At 39.3% G+C, this 20,783-nt stretch overlaps 2 protein-coding genes and 1 long non-coding RNA gene across 15 annotated transcripts in view; 1 reads left to right on the forward strand and 2 right to left on the reverse strand.

The window, feature by feature from the left end:
• LOC144013315 (myelin transcription factor 1-like) overlaps positions 1 to 20,783 on the forward strand; it is a 108,416-nt gene that overhangs the window by 24,949 nt on the left and 62,684 nt on the right. The window lies entirely within an intron of this gene.
• The window catches only part of LOC144013320 (uncharacterized), a 48,069-nt gene that overhangs the window by 22,984 nt on the left and 4,302 nt on the right, over positions 1 to 20,783 (reverse strand). For 4 of the 9 annotated variants that reach the window (XR_013282217.1, XR_013282215.1, XR_013282214.1 and 1 more), the window contains exons 3-4: positions 19,710 to 19,806; positions 16,128 to 16,230 (exon numbers count right to left, since the gene is read on the reverse strand). Coding sequence is in view for 2 of the 9 variants with exons in the window: in XM_077512009.1 (XP_077368135.1) it covers positions 16,128 to 16,230 (103 nt within the window). In the remaining 7 variants the exon portion in view is untranslated. Of the gene's footprint in view, positions 1 to 12,915; positions 16,231 to 16,946; positions 17,140 to 19,709; positions 19,807 to 20,783 lie in introns of those variants that run through there. The other 5 variants (XR_013282219.1, XM_077512009.1, XM_077512010.1 and 2 more) reach the window with 3 other exon arrangements.
• On the reverse strand, positions 529 to 5,583 carry LOC144013322 (uncharacterized). 2 transcript variants are annotated; one of them, XR_013282221.1, is made up of 8 exons: positions 4,077 to 5,583; positions 3,326 to 3,467; positions 3,123 to 3,200; positions 2,979 to 3,049; positions 2,813 to 2,864; positions 2,635 to 2,697; positions 2,013 to 2,192; positions 529 to 830 (listed from the first exon to the last, which is right to left on the reverse strand). It is a non-coding gene; the product is annotated as an uncharacterized LOC144013322 (long non-coding RNA). The 2 variants fall into 2 exon arrangements; XR_013282220.1 differs by having other exon boundaries at positions 3,326 to 5,579.

Raw genomic sequence — 20,783 nt, forward strand, 5'->3', positions numbered from 1 at the left:
TTGATTTTACATTGAATTCTAACATTTAAATTATACAGAAAGTGCAAGGTTGATAAAATGTTGAGTCAACGTTTGCTTTTCAACCATAAATCACACAATATCAATGTCGTTTCAACCATCATCTAAATCAGAACCTACATGCATTTTTATAGTGAATTAATGTGAGGAATAAATGTTTTAAGTTAATCATCATTTACATTGGAATTTACATCTAAATGTACATTATTATTATTACTATTATCATGCACATTAATATAGAACTACTTTTTTAAACTAACAAAAAATATTGGGTTAGTCCACTAGAAAAAAAAAAGTTACCGTATGTTTTTCACCTAGTGTTTCTGCAGATGTCTTACAACTTACTTGGATGTATTATTAGCTTGTTGTTTTCCTTAACCATACTTCCCCATATGTATGAAAATCTTAGGACAGAAAATATGTTTAATATTCAAACATTTATTAGAAATCAAAACACAGTACTTTGTAACTGAATTCTGGGGAGAATGGAGGCAAAGAAAATAACACCCGTTTGGTTTCTGCCTCAAATAATGTTTGTTTTTATTGTATTATTCTTTTTCTTGACAAAGGAATGAAATAAACATGAAATGAACTGTAGGAACATCAGTGTATAAAGCGGTAACCATTTCACTTTGACTGTACGTCAGTCCATAAAAAGACACACTAAATTTGACTTGCGTTCGCAGTTGCGTCCAAGGCACTAGCATTGCTTGGGATGCCACCGTTACGCTCATGAGCAAAACGCAGCCAATGCTTGACAGTAACACCAAAGTCCTGCTGAGTCAGTGTACGGTCAAGCTGTCGAGCAGCAACTGAAAGACAAGATTACAAAAGAGAAGAGAGTTAGTATCCAATACAATTTATTGTTTTAGAAAAAAAGCTGTTCTGTTGTTACAGTAACTATCAGTAAGTATTAAGTACCACTTTTTGTTGAATTTGACAATGTTGGTAAATACATCCGATGTCAATATAAAAACCACTGTAGATTTATTTTAGTTAATTAGGACAATTACAGAATGTTGAATGTGCAATGTAACTAGCTACTAGCATGAAAGTGTGTCGTGTATAGTTAGGTACATTGTTTATTTTCTTTTCTATTTTTACGACGACTTAAAGAGGGTAATGGTCAGAGGCCATTGTTCAAATTAATAGCACAAAAGGAAAATGAAGTCTGGTTATTTGGAACGTCGTTAACTCGCTGTCTAGCTGGTGAAATTTAGAAGCTTCGGAGCGAGGACAGCATAAAGATGAAAAGGTAAGGGGAGTAGCGGTGAAGAAAAAAAAAAATACTGATTTTTACTGAGCTAAAGAAAATAATGTTGACATAATTTATTAGAAATGATTGACTTGTTTTGATAGCCACTGCTGTTGCAGGCAAACCTTGTGTTCCAATAAAATATTTTGCAAATATATCGAGTTGCGTATGCCTAAGCCAGGTCATGCTGCACCTCCACAAATAATGGTGCGACTAAATCCTGTGCTGTGCGAGCAACCAAAAATGTTACTCGCACCAGTGCTAGTAGTGGAAAAGTTAGTGTAGAGCCCTGGCCTGATGGAGTCCATCTTGACTGCAATATATTAATGAAAAGACAAAGATACATATACTAATTGCTGTTTTTGTGAAGTATCAATGATGGGGTTGTTTTTTTTTCATTGATTTCGGAATTGACCATTCTCTAATTAATAGATAAATAATGTCTATGTGGAGCCGCACTTTTAAAATGTGTCTTTTCTTAGTGTTTTTTTTTTAAAAGCTTTTTCTGGGAATTTTCAGTCATTCAAAAATATTTTTGGACAATTCAAAACAATTTTTCAGTTATACAAAAATGTTTTCGGAGAGTCAAACCCTTATTACGAGGTTTCGGGTATTGGAAGGATTCTGACTCCATACCCCAGGTGGAGTGATTTTACACAACAAAAGAAAGCAGCTCAGAACATTCTGCTCAAAAACAACTCTGTGTTGTAATAAGTAGTTTACATAGGCGATAACTCACCAAACATACAGTCTTGCATCACTGTCTCCTTGAATGCCTTCTTGCCAATGCAACACTTGTCTTGCTTCCCTGCCCAGTTGTATTCATTTAACAGCCCAGGGCATTTGTCATCACAGTTGCCATCATCCGTCTGATTAGGTTGTCCGAATTGGTGCCTTCAACGACAGCCAGGTGATTAATCTATGAGAGACGACATTATTATTATTATTAATTTAATTTTTGCACTCAACTTTTGTTGATAGAATTCTCCCGATGCCTGAAGATTTTACTTTGAAGTAAATTACATAACCTTTACTAAATTTTGCAATATTCATATACATCACCCCCTCTCCACCCCCCAGATGACTAATTAAATAACTAAATGACTAAAACTGAAAATAAAAATAATACATTTGTATTTCATTTTTGAATTGTATATTTTTCATCCGTTTTTACTTTCACTTTTAGTAATTTACTTATTTATTTAGTCATTTATTTATTTAGGCATTTATTTATTTTGAATTTTGGCAGTTTTGGTCCTCCATAATTATGCCTTACAAATTGAAAAAAAAAAAAAAAAAAAAAAAGTGTGCTAAGATTTATGATGATTTGGTTCTACAACAGTGACCTTTGAAAAACTTACCAACTACGAATACAGTATTTCCCTTTCTTCCGGTTGGTCCCCAAGCACCGCAAAAAGGGTTGCCTGAAACAAACAGAAGACCCTGTTCAACATTTTTTTTTCACAATGTGATTGTGTTCTTTCATAATCATAGTAGTTATTATTACTCACAAGTTAAATTAACAATGGGTCTAGGTACCTGTTGTAGAGCTGTAATTGTGTTTGTAGTCTTGAAAAAGTGAGTTGTGCACCTAAACAATATCAACAACACAGCATGTAAGTTTCAAACTTACTGTACAAGTCAGCAATGTGTTACCGCAATAATATCATCACAATCATGTAGTACAGTGCGCAGAATCATTTACCTGTCTTGCGCTACTCCTCAGAATGGATTTTGTGGACAGAACATTTTGAAGAAACACTCAGAGCCTGAAACCTGAGCACAACCGATATTCTATTAATTATTATGTTATCTTATATTATGAATTCTGAAAACATACCAACATTACCTTAAAAAAATTTGCACTTTGCCCTCTTCCTCCTTATAGGTAAGACAGACCTCTGCATGTTCTCCTTCCCCATTAAACCTGTGCCAAGTTATATTCTCTGTCACTAATTTCAACATTTGGATGTGGTGAAAGGTAGTTCACCTAAGCTTTCTTCAGATTCTTAGAAATGAATATTTTGAGTGTTTGTTCACTTGTTTACTTACCAAAGAGGTTCACCAAGCTCTGGCCAAGGTACAACATGCCGTCTTAGTTTGAATAAGTAGTAAATTACTAATTAGCCATCTGGTTTCGAAGACACTGGCACCACCTGTACGCCATGTGACTCGTCAAAACAGCACAAGTTACCTGTACATCAACAGACAACAAATGATATTAAAAGCAACAAAGTACAACATTTACACCTTTGTTTTATTACAGTGTGAAAAAAATGTGTTCATTATAGGCTCAATAATTAGTAATTACTAAAAAATACTTTTACTTCCCTCAACAAATAAATATCCTGAAGCATGATTCGACTAGATTTCGTGATGAATTAAGTTATATACAGAAGTTAAACAAATTACAGATAAACCTTACATTACTATACAAGTGGACTTAATTTACTTTAAAAACTAAACCTAAAAGAAAACGCTATTCAATGTTCTATCTTCAACTGTTAAACCAGCCTGTTAAAAACGACTGAAAAAAAGATACATTCTTCATGTAAACGCTCCTGTAGCGCTTCAGTGCCGTTCGTTAGCTTACTAGCATATCAGCAACATAGCACACAGATAGGCTTGTAGTAACTCTCATTGTTAAGAGGCCGTCGGAATTAGCAACTTAGCTTCAACGTTTAGGATCATTCGAAACAATTTCTTCACTAAAACCACCTCTAAAGACCAATATGCTTAGCGACCCAACTGACAATGGACATGGTGATACATATTTGTTTTATTTAATGTAACTTTTACCGACCTGAAACACAGAACGTCGACGTTTGGATTCCCGCTCTTAGCACGGCTGTCGGCAATTTGAAATTCTTCTTCTTCTACGCTGTGTATGACTGTGTGTGTCAGTCTGGTTAGTAGCATGTCCCGCCATCTAGTGGCGTACTGTGGAACAGCGATCCAATAACGTTAGAAAGTACAGTAGATATTTAAATCAACTCGATGAAATTAAAATTGTATGAGATATATAATAGATTTTTAAAACATAACCTGGGAAATGTGTGTAACGCATAAGTCATTCCTCTTTTGTATTTTTTTAATATAATATTATGCACACAATGTACATATCACACAGCACTATAAAAAATACATAATTCAAGCTCTGCATATTTTACAATACAAGCTGAATATTATCCCAGAACAATGTAATATTTGGTGCTAGTGATAATTTGGTACCTTTTTATATGATTATACTCGCAGAGTTGCGTCTCAATAAAATAGCTTCATTACAATATTGCCCCCTAAAAGCTTTACCTCTGAATCAGATTTCCACTAAATGTAAATAATTATCTCTTTCATATGAATATTCATAGTTGTTTTTATTTTAGAATTGTTAGACTTAAAGTTTATGCGTTGCAGGTTGAAACAAAACTGGTCAGATAAAATGAGATTTTCTCTGATCAGCCAGTGAGTGCACCTAACTAAATATTATGGCATTGAAACTATTAACGGGAAAATTTAGATAACCACACGCACGCACGCACACACCAATGTCTGTGAAGTCAATTCAGTAGTTGTGTCAATATGAAGCCATAAAATATCAAATGTAAAACATAGGAAAATTAAATACTTACCCTTGAATCGCTACAAAGAAATGGTGAACGCACGTTCGAAGAACTTCTCTCTGGAAGCTTCATGAAAGTTCGTTCACAGAATTCACACACAAACTTTGATTGTTTGACCAGAAACATATTGAAATGTCTGTGTGATGATGTATTAAAATTCTTCTTAACATCTGTTATGCAAATAAGTATGTGTAAAAAAAATGTGTGTAGAAAAAATAAATAAATCTGAAACTGCATTTAAGAGTGGGACAAGACTGGCTATACATATGTGGCCCAGAGTTGTAAATTGATAGCTGGGCCAGATGCGTCACACAGCAACTGGCCCACATCCTGTTTGCCAGAGTCAAGCCAGTGCCACCTTTGCTGCTCCTGGGCCATGTTCGGCCCACATGCCTTATGCCAGTGTCGACTGAATGCCACCTGTGCCGGACTTATGCCGGATGTGGGCACATATTTTTGATGACTGGGCTGAAATGCACAAACTAGAAACTCTAACGTGTACAGTTTATTTGGTGGAAATGCCAGGTGTTTCGAGTACATTCAAATAATTTACAAGTTTTGCAAATACAGTGTTCCCTCGTTTTCCGCTGGGGTTAGGTACCAAAAAATACCCGCAATAAATGAAATCCGCAAAGTAGTTAGCTTTATGTTTTATATTTATTATAAATGTTTAAAGACTCTAACACCCCCCACCCACCAACCTGTCCCCAAAATACTTCCCCTCCCCCTCTCCTAGTCAATTTCTCAGCTGAAGGGAAAAAAAAACGAGAAGGGCAAACATAGATTCAACGTTAATTAAACATTGACCTTTCAAACGTTTTAATTCAACCAAAATACAACGTTGATTCAATGTTATCTTTTAAACACAAACTTCAATGTTAACATAATGCTGTTGAATCAATGTTGATTGACCAATCAATCTTCAACCGTAACCAAAAATCATCCATTTTAACCCTAATTCAACGTTGAATAAACATCTTTTGCTATCTGGGTTCGTACAAATGTGAATGTGCGTGCGTGCGTATGAGTGCGACAGACGGACAGACGGACAGACAGACAGACAGACAGACAAAGAGAAGTACATTAGAACTAACATTCAACGTTAACTAGGATCAAAGATCAGAGCATTATTGACACAGTTGTAGTTTTGGGGTGGCTCCATTTTGCATTTCGCATCTGAAAGATGAAATCACATCTAGAAATTGCAGTTGAACAAACTTTGTTGTTTGTACAGGAAGTGGGCATTTATTACAAACCTATCGACGGATTTGGACATATACCGTATTTTTTGGATTATACGTCGCTCCGGATTATAAATCGAACCAGCCAAAAAATGCATAATTGAGAAGGAAAAAACATATATAAGTCGCACTGGAGTATAAGTCGCATTTTTGGGGGAAATTTATTTGGTAAAATCCAACACCAAAAACATACGTGTCATCTTGAAAGGCAATTTAAAATAAAAATAAAAGAGAGAACAACAGGCTGAATAAGCGTACGGTAAACTAACGTTACATGACTGACATGTAACGGTAATGTCAGTAACGACGTAACATATTAAGAGTTTGTAGCGAGCAGTGACGGGAGTCGGAGGCGGAGTGTTGAAGGGCGGAGCCAAAGGCTGGCGTTTTATTGACATAAGCTTCTGAGGTCTTCACAGCAACTCCCCACTCAGCTAGAAGCTAACAGGCTAACTCCCCTTTTCCACATAACAAAACCTTCCCACCCGGAACTCTCCCTTCGTCCCAACGTTCCGTGGGTGAATGATGTTCCCATCACTACAAGTTATTCATATAACTCTAGCATAAGGAACATGCTTGCTTTGGTAAACAAGTTTACCAAACTATCAGTTTCACTCCAAATCACTAAATCCAATGAAATCTTCATCCTCGGTGTCACTTTTAAACAACTCCCCCAACTCGGGAGTGTCGCAAACGTGACCGCGCGAACGTGTCGGCTGCGTGACATCACTCACGCAGCAATTTGAAAGCACACACAGATTTTTTTCTTTTTCACTCATTCATTCACACATGTAAGCTCTGTGAGTGAGTGAATAAAATAATAATCCATGCGTGCTTTCAAATTGCTGCGGGAGTGACGTCATGCAGCCGGCAAATTCGCCCGGCCCCGTTTGCGACTGCAATTAGCTGGATCGGTGTAAACACTGTCTTTCCATAGAAACGTCCCGCTGTTTACAAAACAAACACAAAATGGCAAAATACAGGCTTTGATTGTTTAGGACAAAATCACCACTAGAAAATAAGAGAAGCCCACATCTGTAAATTGAGAAGTAGTTTGTTTGTTTAAATCCTGTATTTAAAATTTAAAAAGTGCATTTTCCTGAGTGAAACGGGCTGGGCGTGCTTTCAAATTGACGCGGGAGTGACGTCACACAGCCGGAAAATTCGCCCGGCCCCGTTTGCGACACGAGCCCCCCCCCCGCTCTGCGATTGGCTGGAGGGGTGTAAACACAGTTTTTCCACAGAAACATCCCGCTGTTTACAAAACAAACACAACATGGCAAAATACAGGCTGGGGGGGTCGTGGGGGTTTAGAACAAAATCACCCCCCACACGTGAAGAAAAGCCCAGATCTGTAAATTGAGAAGTAGTTTGTTTGTTTAAAATCTGTATTTAAAAAGTGCATTTTCCCGAGTGAACCCGGCAGACTGTGCCTTGAACACTGAGTAGTGTTGAAAGTACTCTACACTAGTGTCAGTGTTACACATATATTTCTGCAAAACTCCACTTAATTCTGGACATCTGGCTCCGGACACATGTTCTCTTTACTACTTTCTCTGCTGCTCACATACTGTACACACCAAAAATCTGCAAAGACCGCGACGGAGCCCGCAGCAGTCAGCCTCAGTCACGACGGCTGGACGTGCTTGTTCATAACTCCACAACACACTTGTCAATGCAACCCCCACAGCCTCAACACCTGCCCGCTAGGAAGTACCCCAAGGTCACGCAGAGGGCGACGTGCGCTGGTGCGAAACATCTTACAATATTCGTCATGTCAGGATTTGCTCATGATTCCGACACACAAAACGCTCCTCACAAATTCAAGTTTGAAGTCTGGAACGCATCCGTCTCGACACGTCAACTCTCATCAGCCCGCCGTATCGCGATTGACCTTGTTCGTCTTTGTAAGGGCTGCCGTGCTTTGTTGTGTGCGTGTTCATTCGGGGGGCCCGGGCCCGCCTCGCCCTCTAATGATGCGGCTGTGAAATCAGGCCGGAGCTCAGCGCCATCTCTCATTACGGCCCTCCAAATTCATTTGCGACATTGGTTCTGCCCGCTCACGCGTGCACGTGCGCGTTCGCTTGTACCTGCTGTTTGTCGACATCTAATACAGAAGCCAAAACGCTTCATCCGATACGGGGACAAGGCAGAATTACACATCGTTAATCACCTATATGGTTATTGATCTGTGAAATTAATCACACGGAGCCCTATTGCACATGTTGGGATGCTTCTCGAGCAAGAAAAATTCTTCGCATTCATCCGGTCACTGTTAGAAGTCAATCTCGTGAATCGGGAATCTGCTTTTCAACGATTGTCCTGTCAGGTTGCCGTACTTTTGCAAGGGGAAAAGAACTGATGAGGTGGTTACACTCAGCTCTTAACTCTTTTACTGACACACGTTATCAAAAAACAATGCCAGCGGATTTCGAACATTCTAACGCTTTTTTTCGAAGTAAACAGAATATTGCGTTCTTTTGCCACATATACAACATGTGTACCACATGAAAGATCGCATTCCATTCTTTCATTAGAAAAAAAAAAGTGTTTCTACCTTATTCTGTTCTTTAGTAATCAGCATTTGAAAATGGGTCATTTGAGGGACAAATTGAAACGAAAAAGATACATTTTTTCCACAACAGCGACTTTGATACGAATATTTTTTTGTTTAGTGACGCGCCGTCAAATTAGCTTTAATGTTACAAAGGCTTTGATCATTCACATCAGCCTTGAAAACGTTTTATTTCATCAGATTGCGTCATGTTTCCTTGTAATTCGCAGCTCTAGTTAGGGCCCGAGCAGCTGCGAGGTTTTATTAAACTTGAGTTGAGTAATTCCATACACCGGCAGCCCATTGACAAGAGATACAATGCTGCCATCTGCTGGCCATAGGTAGTCGATATTTTTGATTTCACAACTCATTGACCCGACTGCGCTGCACTTGGAGGTTGCACTGACCACTGATATATATTTAAAAAAAACAAAAAACGTCACTTAACGTTTATACATCGTGATTTTACTAAACGTTATTAAACACAAAGATCATGTCATGCTTCCTTTTTACAAAATTTTTTCGCAGTTGGGCAGATCATAAAAATGATTCATGAGCTGCTGGCCTCGGTCTTTTGTTCTCTGATCGTTCCTCTTGTTTCAGTTGTAGTCACATACACTCTAACGAGAGAATTGTGGAACCAATTTAAGATTTTAAATTGAATTGTTGACCAATTTAATACAATTACTTTAATCATGATTGTTAACTTAATTCAAGTGAATATATTAAGTTTAATTAACTCATGAGGAGGCACGGTGAGTGAGTGGTTAGCACGTCCGCCTCCCAGTTCTGAGGACTCGGGTTCGAGTCCAGGCTCCGGCCTTCCTGGGTGGAGTTTGCATGTTCTCCCCGTGCCCGCGTGGGTCTTCTCCGGGTACTCCGCTCTCCTCCCACATTCCAAAGACATTCATGGCAGGTTAATTGGGTGCTCAAAATTGTCCCGAGGTGTACTTGTGAGTGTGAGTGGTTGTTTGTCTCTGTGCGCCCTGCGATTGGCTGACAACCAGTCCAGGGTGTACTGCCCAAAGCCAGCTGAGATAGGCTCCAGCACCCCCTGAATGACCCGAATGAGAATATTCACAGGTTTGCATCAAGCCCACTCAACTTAGTGACAAGTCGTTTTCTGTCAAGCAGGCCAAATGTGAGATTAGGGCCGGGAATCTTTGACTGTCTCACGATTCGATTACGATTTTTGGGTCTACGATTCGATTCAGAATCCATTTTCAATTCTCGATTCAAACGATTTTCGACTCCAAATGATTTGATTGACAATTGCCTTTTCCCCCTTCTTCTTCATCTCTAATTGAAATCAAATCAATTTTTGGATATTAATATCGATTCGATTAATAAATGAGAATTTCGATTCTTTTATGAATCGATTTTTTTGGCACACCCCGAGCTGTAATGAGACTCTTGCGTATCATGTCATGGATGACTCTTATGCTGGCCGCAAGTCGATGACAAAGGCGTAAAAATAGTGTTGGGGTGAGGCTCTGTCCTTGCCTAGATGAGGGAGGGGGGCTTGGGGGGGGTTTGGGGTTGTCAGACATCCGCATCAAGCATCTTCTCTTATGACCTTGACAGCCGTCGCGCTCGTCGAGCTAAGGTGCGGCGTGTAGCCCTTTGAACAGTAAAGGCAACCCGCTTTTGATCCGAAGCCGCCTGCAGCGCAACATTCACCTTTAATCTACATTTAACGTGCGCCGACGACTACGCGGACACGCAAATGCCATAGGTCGCCTTCCCTCTACACGTTATCCGATCCCACCATCACGCACACGCCCCTGTCGAAGCGCGCGCTCGCGTCCGCCGTTGCCGCAAACAGATGGTATCGTAATGACATCATTGCACGCCGGGGTTATGTTCTCTGAGGCTTGCAAGCAGGAGGAGGAAATTAGGAAAGGGGTATCACACGAGTGTTTGTCAATTAATCGGAAAAACGCGCGCGCGCGTGCACGCGCCGAGCTTTTCGAAACATTTAGCTCCAGAGTGGCCGACTAAACGCCAAGCTGCCTCTTTAACAAATGTCAGCGCTCCCTGTTAACCAGACTTGAAATGAATCTCTCTGTCATGTTCTCCATCGTTTGCAGAGGTACAGTAGCCCTGAGCACCTGATTTTTTTTTTTCTTTTTCTTTGCGAGTGTCTCTTTACTTCCCCTTCCTCCTCTGTTCTCGAAATCTCTCATCTCAGTGAGCCGGCAGGAACCTGTCACCATACAACATTAGTATGCTCTTTTCATGTGTGCCTCTTGTGGCTTTTTCCCCCTCCCCCCCCCCCCTTCCTCATCCCTTCCCCCCTTCTCCTCTCCAGCAAACATAAAAATAGTTTATGCCTCTGACATGAAAATGTCTCTAATCCTAAGGTTTGTTGGATAGTAAACAGACACAATTGGCCACTTATTATTCTGCCTAGAATTTTCGATGTGGGGTGTTTGTCGTATCCATGGCAACAAAGTAGGGTGCCCACATGCCCCCCCCCTGTCACTGAGCAGAATGGGAGGGAGATGATGAAAGGACGTGATAAAACAAACACACAAGGAAATATAGAACTGCACTCAATAGCGGATGGAGCTTCAAATGTGTCCATGTATATGTATAATGTCATGAATCTTAATTTCACAAATCAATAACAAATTATGGGAATAAACTGTAGAATTAGGGCTGTCAAAAGATTCAAATTTTTAATCTGATTAAGTAAACTTTTTCATTTTGATTAATCACAATTAATCAGCTAAATTACTCGCGTATTTGCGTAATATAAAATATATACAAAATACCGTAATATTTTGACATTAATGCATTTTATGATCTGAATGTCATTTGCAAACATTGATTAAATGCATGTACGTAATTGCAAGCATGCATGTATTGCTCCAAATGTAACAGCATCATATCAACTGGGTGCAATTCAGCAGTTATTAATTAATTAAATGCAAGTTACTTTTGTTTTATCTAAAGTCCGGTCGGGGTGTTTTTTAAAGCGAAATTTACCAGCGAGCACACCAACTGGAGTCACCCCGCTCATTTTGGAACAACAGGCGTAGGAAATGCCGTGCATTGACCTCATCACTGACCTGCGCAGCCTTCAATGGAACCATCCGCCGTTGCGTAGATGGCATAATTAGATGGCATAATTGCATTTTTAAGACATTTGGGACTGCTCAGTGAATTTTTCTTTTTATATGAAGCACTGTCTAATCTTTAAAATGACGTACCGTGAAATTCTGCACCTTTTTAAAATTGTAAAATACAACTTGACCCCAGTCTCCATAAATATTATTTCATTTATTACTGCTAAATTTTGACATGGACGTGGCTGCTGCGTTGAGACTGGAATTCCCCCGTACAGGCTTTCCAAGTAAGTTCATTAATCGCGTGTTAAAAAATAAAAATAGTGGCATTAAAGGAACTTTAAATTAATGCACTAATTTTGATGCCCCTAATTTCTAGGTAATTTAATTATTTTAAAATGTGAAAATGTTTTTTATTAAACAGTAAAAACAACCTAAGAATAAGGCAAATATTTGTTAAAACTACAACTACAACTCTATTTTAATTATGGAAACAAATATGTATTTTTTTTTTGTAATATTTTATTTTATTTTTCTGTAATTTCACTGTATTTTTTTGGACACCCCAACTGCCGGAAAATTACCGTTTACAGTGAATATAAAACCATCTTGGCTTAGCGCTAATAAAGAAAAAAAAAAAAATTGTGGCATTAAAGGAACTTTAAATTAACTCAAAATTAATGCACTAATTTTGACGCCCCTAATTTCTAGGTAATTTAATTATTTTAAAATGTGAAAATGTTCCTTATTAAACAGTAAAGACAACCTGAAAATAAGGCAAATATTTGTTAAAACTACAACTACAGCTCTATTTTAATTGTGGAAACAAATATGTACTTTTTTTGTTAGATTTTATTTTATTTTTCTGTAATTTCACTGTATTTCTTTGGACACCCCAACTGCCGGAAAATTACCGTTTACAGTGAATATAAAACCATGCACGCCACCATCTTGGCTTAGCGCTAATGAAGAAAAAAAAAAAAAAAAAAGAGTTGTAAGAAAGGAGCGAACAGAACGTAGATGACGATCCCGAACAGAAACTGTCAAATCAAAATATTTGGCCGATTTAAAAAAAAAAAAAAAAAAAAAAAAAAAAAAAAAATGGTCCATACGTTTGTCTCAGTGCATGCGGATCCACATACAAATACAGACATAATTATTGCTAGATTTTTGTTTTTTTTTCTCCAGCTGAGTCGGAAGGCTTTTCCGTGTGTGCGCGTGCGTCACGGGGAGATAATCTTTTCCGTAACAAGTCTTTCGCACTGGCACCTTCCTTTCATTGGACCAGCCACTCCGTGTAAACGCATGGAAGTCAATGAGAACCATCTGAGCTGCCCTTAAAATACGTTTAAAGTGATTGGCTGGGAAGATTGTTGTGTAGAGACGGAGGCAACATTTGTGCACTTTAACTGACTTTTCTTCGCTATGTTTTTTAACTTGGCTAAGCTACTGAGCCTCAACCAACTGTCACTTTGTCGAATGATTATCAGAGATTTTCTGTCAAGAGTATAGAATTGTCCTTTAGTCATTCTCATCCTCCTGTTATTCTTTTCAATAGGCCTTTTCATTTACATACATCAATAACCTTATAACTGCGTCTGCTTGTTCTGAAAAATTCTGTCGTACATATGACTAATAAACATCTCCATTCAAATGCATGTTGTGCACATACAGATATCCTTTTTCCAAAGACACATGAAAACAGATCAAATAAGACCATCTGGATACCAGATGGAACCGACTAAAACACGAAAAGATGGTGAACGGGGAATATATTTTCCTTGTGTGAACGAATGGATCAAATATCAACAAATTGTTTTTTTTTTTTTCTGATATCAGGGCTGCAATCAGCCAGCATAATGTGAAGTGCAACGTGAGGAATCAGATGGCAGCGTTATGTTGTGATGACGTTCCCAGGTGATTTATTTATTTTTTTTTCCAGCTGTGCCTCCTTCTCCAGGAACTGCACAGTACGTTCATTTCTGTTTCTGTTTCTGCGTGTTCTCTCCTTGTTTAGCTGTCTACCTTTTCTCACTGCAAAGAGGATGAATGGACGTGTAATCATCGCATGGAGTGGCCATTTTTTCCCCCAGCTCTCTGTTTGTGTCAATTTACAATAACCGTGTGAGTGCAATGGCCTCAAGGATTTGTGTTGTCATATAATCATATCTTCTATTTTAGTCGCAACTGACACATACAAAAAAGATAGTAGGGAGTTAGAAATTAAGTTAAACCCTAACACGCTACACTACATTCACGACAGCCCTGCTGGATTAAGTGAAGAAAAAAAGAAAAGGAAAAAAAAATACTATTTGAGACAATGCTTTTTTTTAACTCTTTGACCTCCAAAAACGTTTAATAACGATCAGTAAAATCACGACGTATGCCGCTATAAAGGTTAAATGATGTCAACTAAGTTTTTTATTTTATTTTTTTTCTCAGTGCAACGTCTAAGTGCAGTGCTGCCTGGTCAATGGGTTGTGGAATCAAAAAACACCCACTAATTATGGCCAGCAGATGGAAGCATTGTATCTCTTTTCGTGAATGATCAAAGCCTTTGTCATGTCAAAGTTTTTTTGATAACGCGTGGCAGTAAAAGAGCTAATAAAAATAGTAACTAACATGACAATTTTCTGCTCAAATCCAACAAACGCGGTGTGGCTGTGGACCCAAATGCGGGGAAGCAGGGCGAGGAGGCAGAGGTGAAGAAAAAAAAAAAAAAAAAAAAGAAGTTTAATTAAATAAAACAAACACAAATGCCAGCTTGTTTTAACATGGCCTGGTTGATCTCTTATACTCTGCTGCCACTCAACCATTTTCTGCAGTAGAGAGACTGCATCAAAGCCTTCTCTATGCTGCCATAAAAAAAAACCCCAACAAAAAACATATAAATACGTCTTTGGGACACTTAAAACATTTAAAATATGACGTATTTATACGTTTTTGGGAGCTAATGAGTTAATATGTGAAAATACTGTGATTAAAACACGTTCCACAGCCTAGCAGTAGGTTACTTTAGTGGCTGTCAGCAATAGTGCTAAAGTCATGTGGACCACCTGCAAAATGCATCTGGTGGCCCAGTACCCTTGTTTTCACCCCTGCATGCAGCCCAAAGCCCCCCCACTGATTAAAAGCTGTGAAGTTTCCTGCAACACAGTACAGGAATCAATAAGTGAATTAGACTCCACTTTTAGCTTCCTCTTGGGCCAGCCGGCCCCCAAACCAGCTGCCCCACATAATGAGCCCGAGTGGGGGGATGAGTGAGGGAAGCAATGGGGGACAAAGAGGCTTTAAGGTTGCTGTGATATACTGCTGTGTCATACGGTCCTGCCCGGGATACCAGGCCGAAATAATTACTACATGCGCTACTTTCAACTCTCTCAAACTCAGCTAGCCGTCAGAATATTGCAAAAATAGGGAAGTGAAATTTTGACAGCATGTTGGAGTTGCGCTATTCATTCAGAAAGACAGATATGAAATTTAAGGTTGTGGACGTAAACAAAACTAGAACCATACAAATCATTTGTTGTAATAAATGTAACAAAATGTATTCCAATCGAACTATTATTCTAAACAACAAGTATTATTATTATAGGGGAGATCACTTTTATTTTTTTGAAAACCCCCCCAAAAATTCTTGACAATAATATTTTCTATGCAGCCCCACTAGTCTAAATACGGTATTTTGGTTAATATCTCGTTAGTGGAATTTGAGTTAACCAAAAATATCCAGCTGTTGTAATCGGTATCAGAAGGTGAATTACATCTCAGTTGCTCAGGTCTCAGGTAACAGCCAATCACAGTTCAGCTTCAGAAAACAGGTGAGCTGTGATTGGTTGTTGCCCGAGCCCTGAGTAACAGTGACGTCGTCTTAAGCAAGTGGCAAAATGGCCGCCCCCTGAGATGGATAAAGACAGCTGGATTTTGCTGCATAACTCTGTCATGGTTTGGATTGGGTTATGTTTTTTTGTTTTGTTTTTTTACTTACGTCATAGTTTAGGTTTAGTTTGGTTTTATTCTTGTGTTTCTCTGAGTTTCAGTCATGATCTGTGTTTTGCGTTGTTGTCCTTGTGTGCCCCCGTCGTCTTGTCATGTCCACCTGTGGTTGCCTGCCCTTCCTCATGTGTCAACCAATCAGCACCCTCTGCCACTCATGTCTTGCCCATGTGTGTCTCGTTGTGCCAATTAGCGTGTGTGTGTATTTAGGCTCTTGTCTCCCCACTGTCTGCGTCGATCCATTGTTCCCCCCCCCCGTAATACTGCCATTTTTTTGTCTTGTTACTACCTCATGTCATGTTGCCGTTGTTTCTCCACGCCTTTTCTCGCAAACCCTTTAAAACCTTGTTGTTTTGCTTTCACAGTTTGTACCTCGTTTTTGCCTCCTCGTTTTTGTTGACGAAACTCTTTGGACTTCCTTCTCTGCCTCCTCGCCCTGCTTCCCCGCATTTGGGTCCACCATCACACCTCAGACCTGACAAATATAATATTAATCAGAATGTCATATTTGGACTAGTGAGGTCACATATAACATATTGTCAAGAATTGTTCAACGTCGACTTCCCTTTTCATACACATCTCTTAATTGTGCGGACGTATCTCAAGAGCCTACGAGCAGTTTTGCCTTTGTAGACAATTACATTTAAGTGTTTCTGTTGAAACAAAGATGAAAATTGTGAATCCACCCAAGTCCACTGGCACTTCTGACTGAGCCCGCGTGTTAGTGCCATGTTGCTTCCTCGGCTTGGCAGTTGACTCGCCTGTGCTTGTGCCACACTCTTAGCAGGGGTGTGATGTCATATCACAGTGCCATCCTCTGCTGCCATAATGCTGCATCTGCTGTTGAATTCCATGCCATGTCAGGCCCGTAGAAACTCGATTGTCAGTCATATTTTTTTTCGTAGGTCATAAGATGAGATGCTGTACCATCATTACACACAAATATAAAGCACATACTGTGTGTATACTGATCTGTCTTTTATATTGCCCCAAAACATGTAGTATGAGCACATGAATGTTTGATTACAGTCTATATTTATTTATGAGCAGCAGTTTTTGTTACACCTGTAGTAACTGCAACTGTTAGTCCTCAACTGGGCAGTTTATTTTCCTAAATTACTTTTTGTGGTACAATGTAACATTGACATAGTACTCTTATGTACCATGGAGACAAGGACTCGCAACAAAATATGCACTGGCTTAATTTATTCGTTTTAATTGTGAGTGGAACAAAAAACATTTTCCCCATTCTGCAACATTTTCCTGGAAGAAGCCGGTCGCCTCAATACTTGGGTTGTAAACTTCCGCTCCAGATTGCAGCCGGCAGTGGCAAAATGCAGCAGATAGCGCACTTGTTCTCTTTCATCCTCTCAGTCAGTTTTTCCTGACATCAGAGTGAAGAGATGTAAGCCTCAGCGTGACTGACATTTCGCCAGATGTAAAATTGCGCATGATTTTCTTGTGATCTCTTGAGCAACAAATGCTAAACCTGGAGGGGGTGGCGCGAACAGCGAATAGATGCCGACGAGCCTGCAGCTAGTCAACAGGGAACGGTGCGGCGTTTGTGTCGAACATTTTTCAACCGCTCCAACCTTGATGTTGTTGCGTGTATAAATTATAAGCTTATATGAAGCGATGTTCTTGAAGGTGAACGTTGCACAAAGTGATCATACATCCATCTCCTGTCGCAACTGTCAGATGTCGCTTGAACTAATCGTTCAATCTCCTTTTGGTTAATGAAAACGTAACCGACCATACTGCTGGATTTCAGTGTCATATGTACAAACCCCAATTCCAATGACGTTGGCATGTGTAAAACATAAATAGGACATTCATGTCCAATTTTTGGTCACGTAGAGGCATATTCCATCGCCTTTGGTTTTTCCCTCAAACCTTTTGCGTCGCAATCCGCTTGATGAAGTTGGAAGCCGGAGCTGCAGCATGCTGTCGGGGATGCGTTCACTAAGCCAAGTTTCAGTTAAGCAAAGAACAGCAAATCATGCAAAAGGCCGTGTTGGTTGTTGCAGGAGAAAACACATCCTCCATTTTGTTGGACAGAGTGAAGATTTGCCAGATGAATTGATGGAAAGTCGGATTCGAAAATTCCCCCTGGCGCAGCTTCACCAACACACCGCGGTGTTTTCCTTTTCATCATCTGCATCTCTGCAGGTCTCTAAAAAGTGCAGCTGCACTCTCTGTAGCTGCAATATCTTGTAATAAATAGAGATGTCACGATAAGGGCAATATCGTGATATTAAAACTGCCACAATATCCTCGTCGTCATGTTCACAATATTTAAAAGGACAACATCTGTTAAAAAAAAAAAAAAAAGTCAGGTTGATTTGTGCAGTTCTAGCACCCTCTAGTGGCTAGTTTAATAGTGCAATTTAATTTTCATTAGGGTTGTTTTGGCCTTCTATGTTTCAAATCGATGCTAATTGTCAGATGAAGGGGAACCTAATTTGCTTGTTAAGTGATCAATGTGCAATCAAAGTCTCTCAATATTGTTATTAGCGATTGTAGGTGGTTTATATGCATTGCTGTCATGTACAAAAGTACAATATTGTGTTTTTTTCACTACGAGCTCTCTCTTTTTTTTTTTACAATATTGTGATCTTTTTTAAATATCGCCAACGCCCCCACAATATCGTGATAATTATCGTATCGTGATCTTCATATCGTGATATTTGGATATCGTTACATCCCTAGTAATATATATATATATATATATATATATATATGTATAAAGTATGGGCAGATTCACACCTTATGGCCTTATGTTTGAGGCAGTTTTGCTTCAGTTTAACCTTTTCGTTTTCAAATGCAGTTATAAAGACTTTATCCATAAAGATTGGATCAATGTGAAAAATATAGTTGCCACGTTAAAACAAGACGGTTGGGTCAAAAGGAGAAAACAAGTAGCGGTACATTTTTCGCCATTAGTATGCAAGCTTTTCAGCTCCTCGAACTTTCAATCTGCAGTTGCGATCCCCGTACACATACTTGACGGACAAGAGATGAGCTGTGTGGAATACCAAGTAGCTATGCATGTTCATATTAGCACACGTTGTATAGCCAATGCATATACACACACGCCGACAAACACACACAAATCATCTACAAGCTCTCGCCACTTACGCACAATCGCACATACATTCATTACCCAACCAGTTGTCACTCACGAACGCACATTAACATTCACGCTCACACTGAGCTCCCCTCTCAGATAATCACTTGAATGCACACATACATGCATTCACACATAAACAGATGCAAATTCCTCCTTCAATCTCACAAAGGCATATAGATATCGTAAACATGACCTATTCAAACACGGGGGGAAAAAATGAATCTTATAGATACATAGAAATGCACATATTTTCTCGGACACGCCTACTGCGCCTTTCGCGTGTTTTTGTATCGGGTGTTCAAGCACGCCCATGCAAAACAGACATGCATTCTGCTAAATGATTTACTTCCTCCTCCTTACTGATGCTTATGAATAATACAACTATCTCAGGGGAACTTTTTGCTTCACATAAATAAGAATTTAGATGGAAAATTACATTATTAATCTGAGACTTGTGGACCTGGTGTGCGTGTGTGTAAAGACTTTATGCAGTCTTGCTGGCGTTCACGATGGATATCAGTTTTTGTTTCTAGTTATCGGTCATAGTAACCACAGGTTTTCAACTGGTGGTAGTGGTGGCATTAGTAGTTTTAGTCATAAAGATGGTGTTGGCCACAGTGGTAGTAGTGGTGGTGAGTATAGTGGGACAATATAAAAGCCCTTTACAACAAATATTCCTTAGTTTAGTATCCACACATCGTTTTAGTATACATTTTTATAAACATATTCAAAAAAAAAAAAATCAGCGAGAGAGAAGCCCGACCCGACCCGACCGTAATGATTGACATTTTAAATTTCGGGCCGGGTCGGGCTAACGATCTTACCTCTACGAGTCCTGCCTGACGATTCATGATCCCGTACTATAGGACGGCCCATCGGGAATTGTCCCGCCCCTCCAGATGACCCAGTCCGAGCCTGGTGCTATTACAAAAGTGAAAGTAGTCGTTAAAGTTTAAAAAAAAAAAAAAAAAAAAATAGTCTCACTTTGCAGCACTGGCTACTTTTTTTTTGTTTCCATTGTGCAATAATATTAACACTTAGGACAACGTGTTGATGTGTCTTTTCTCCTAAAATGAGGTTTTCACAGCACTCTCACGTTCAACAAGTGCATACTGCTGTGAGGTGCAAATGATGTTAAGACGGGGTGAGAAACAGTTGTGGGGACGGTCGTGCAAGCCGTGTTGTTGTTTTGCGACGACAATGGAAAACAAAAGAAATGGCAATTTGCAGGCAAAACCTCTGATGCGAGTCCCCTCACTTTGCGACAGGTGCATTTCATCTCGAGAAAAGTACGATTACACAAAATTCTTCTGAAATTGCAGCGCAGGTGCACAAGCTGGTTAATAAAACGGCCTTTCTTCCCTCTCACCTCTAATTGGTGCTCTCGAAATATTGCACTGTGCTCGCTCGGGTTGTTTTGGACTTTTTTCTTTTTCTTTTATCTTCCAACCTTTTAATTCCTTCCTTCAATCTCTCTTTCTTCCCTTTGGATGAATGAGATGAAGCGAGCCATTTGTGTGTAGCTTTACCACTCAGGGGCCTCTGTAAAGAACCTGTCACAGAAATGTCTCTATTTATGCGCCTCGCGTGAGTGCTGTCGCACTTTTACGACTGTCAGTACTGTTTAACCATAAAACTACCCTGATATGTGTTAAAATGCGCAAGCAGTGGAATACAACAGAGAGACGTTAACAATTTGTCTTCCCACTGGTGCATCTGACAGGGAGTGATAGTAAAAGTAGTAAAAGTCACAACACAATGAAGAGCAATATACTATTATGATATGTATTTTTTCCCCCCTCCATGGTTTCAGTTTAACGTTACAGACACATTTCATTTTTTCTGTGATTCAATTTTACAAACAAACCTTTTGCTCCAGGCAGTCAAACACGTAATTC

The sequence above is a fragment of the Festucalex cinctus genome, chromosome 2 (assembly GCF_051991245.1).
Source record: "Festucalex cinctus isolate MCC-2025b chromosome 2, RoL_Fcin_1.0, whole genome shotgun sequence".
Taxonomy (NCBI): Eukaryota; Metazoa; Chordata; class Actinopteri; order Syngnathiformes; family Syngnathidae; genus Festucalex; species Festucalex cinctus.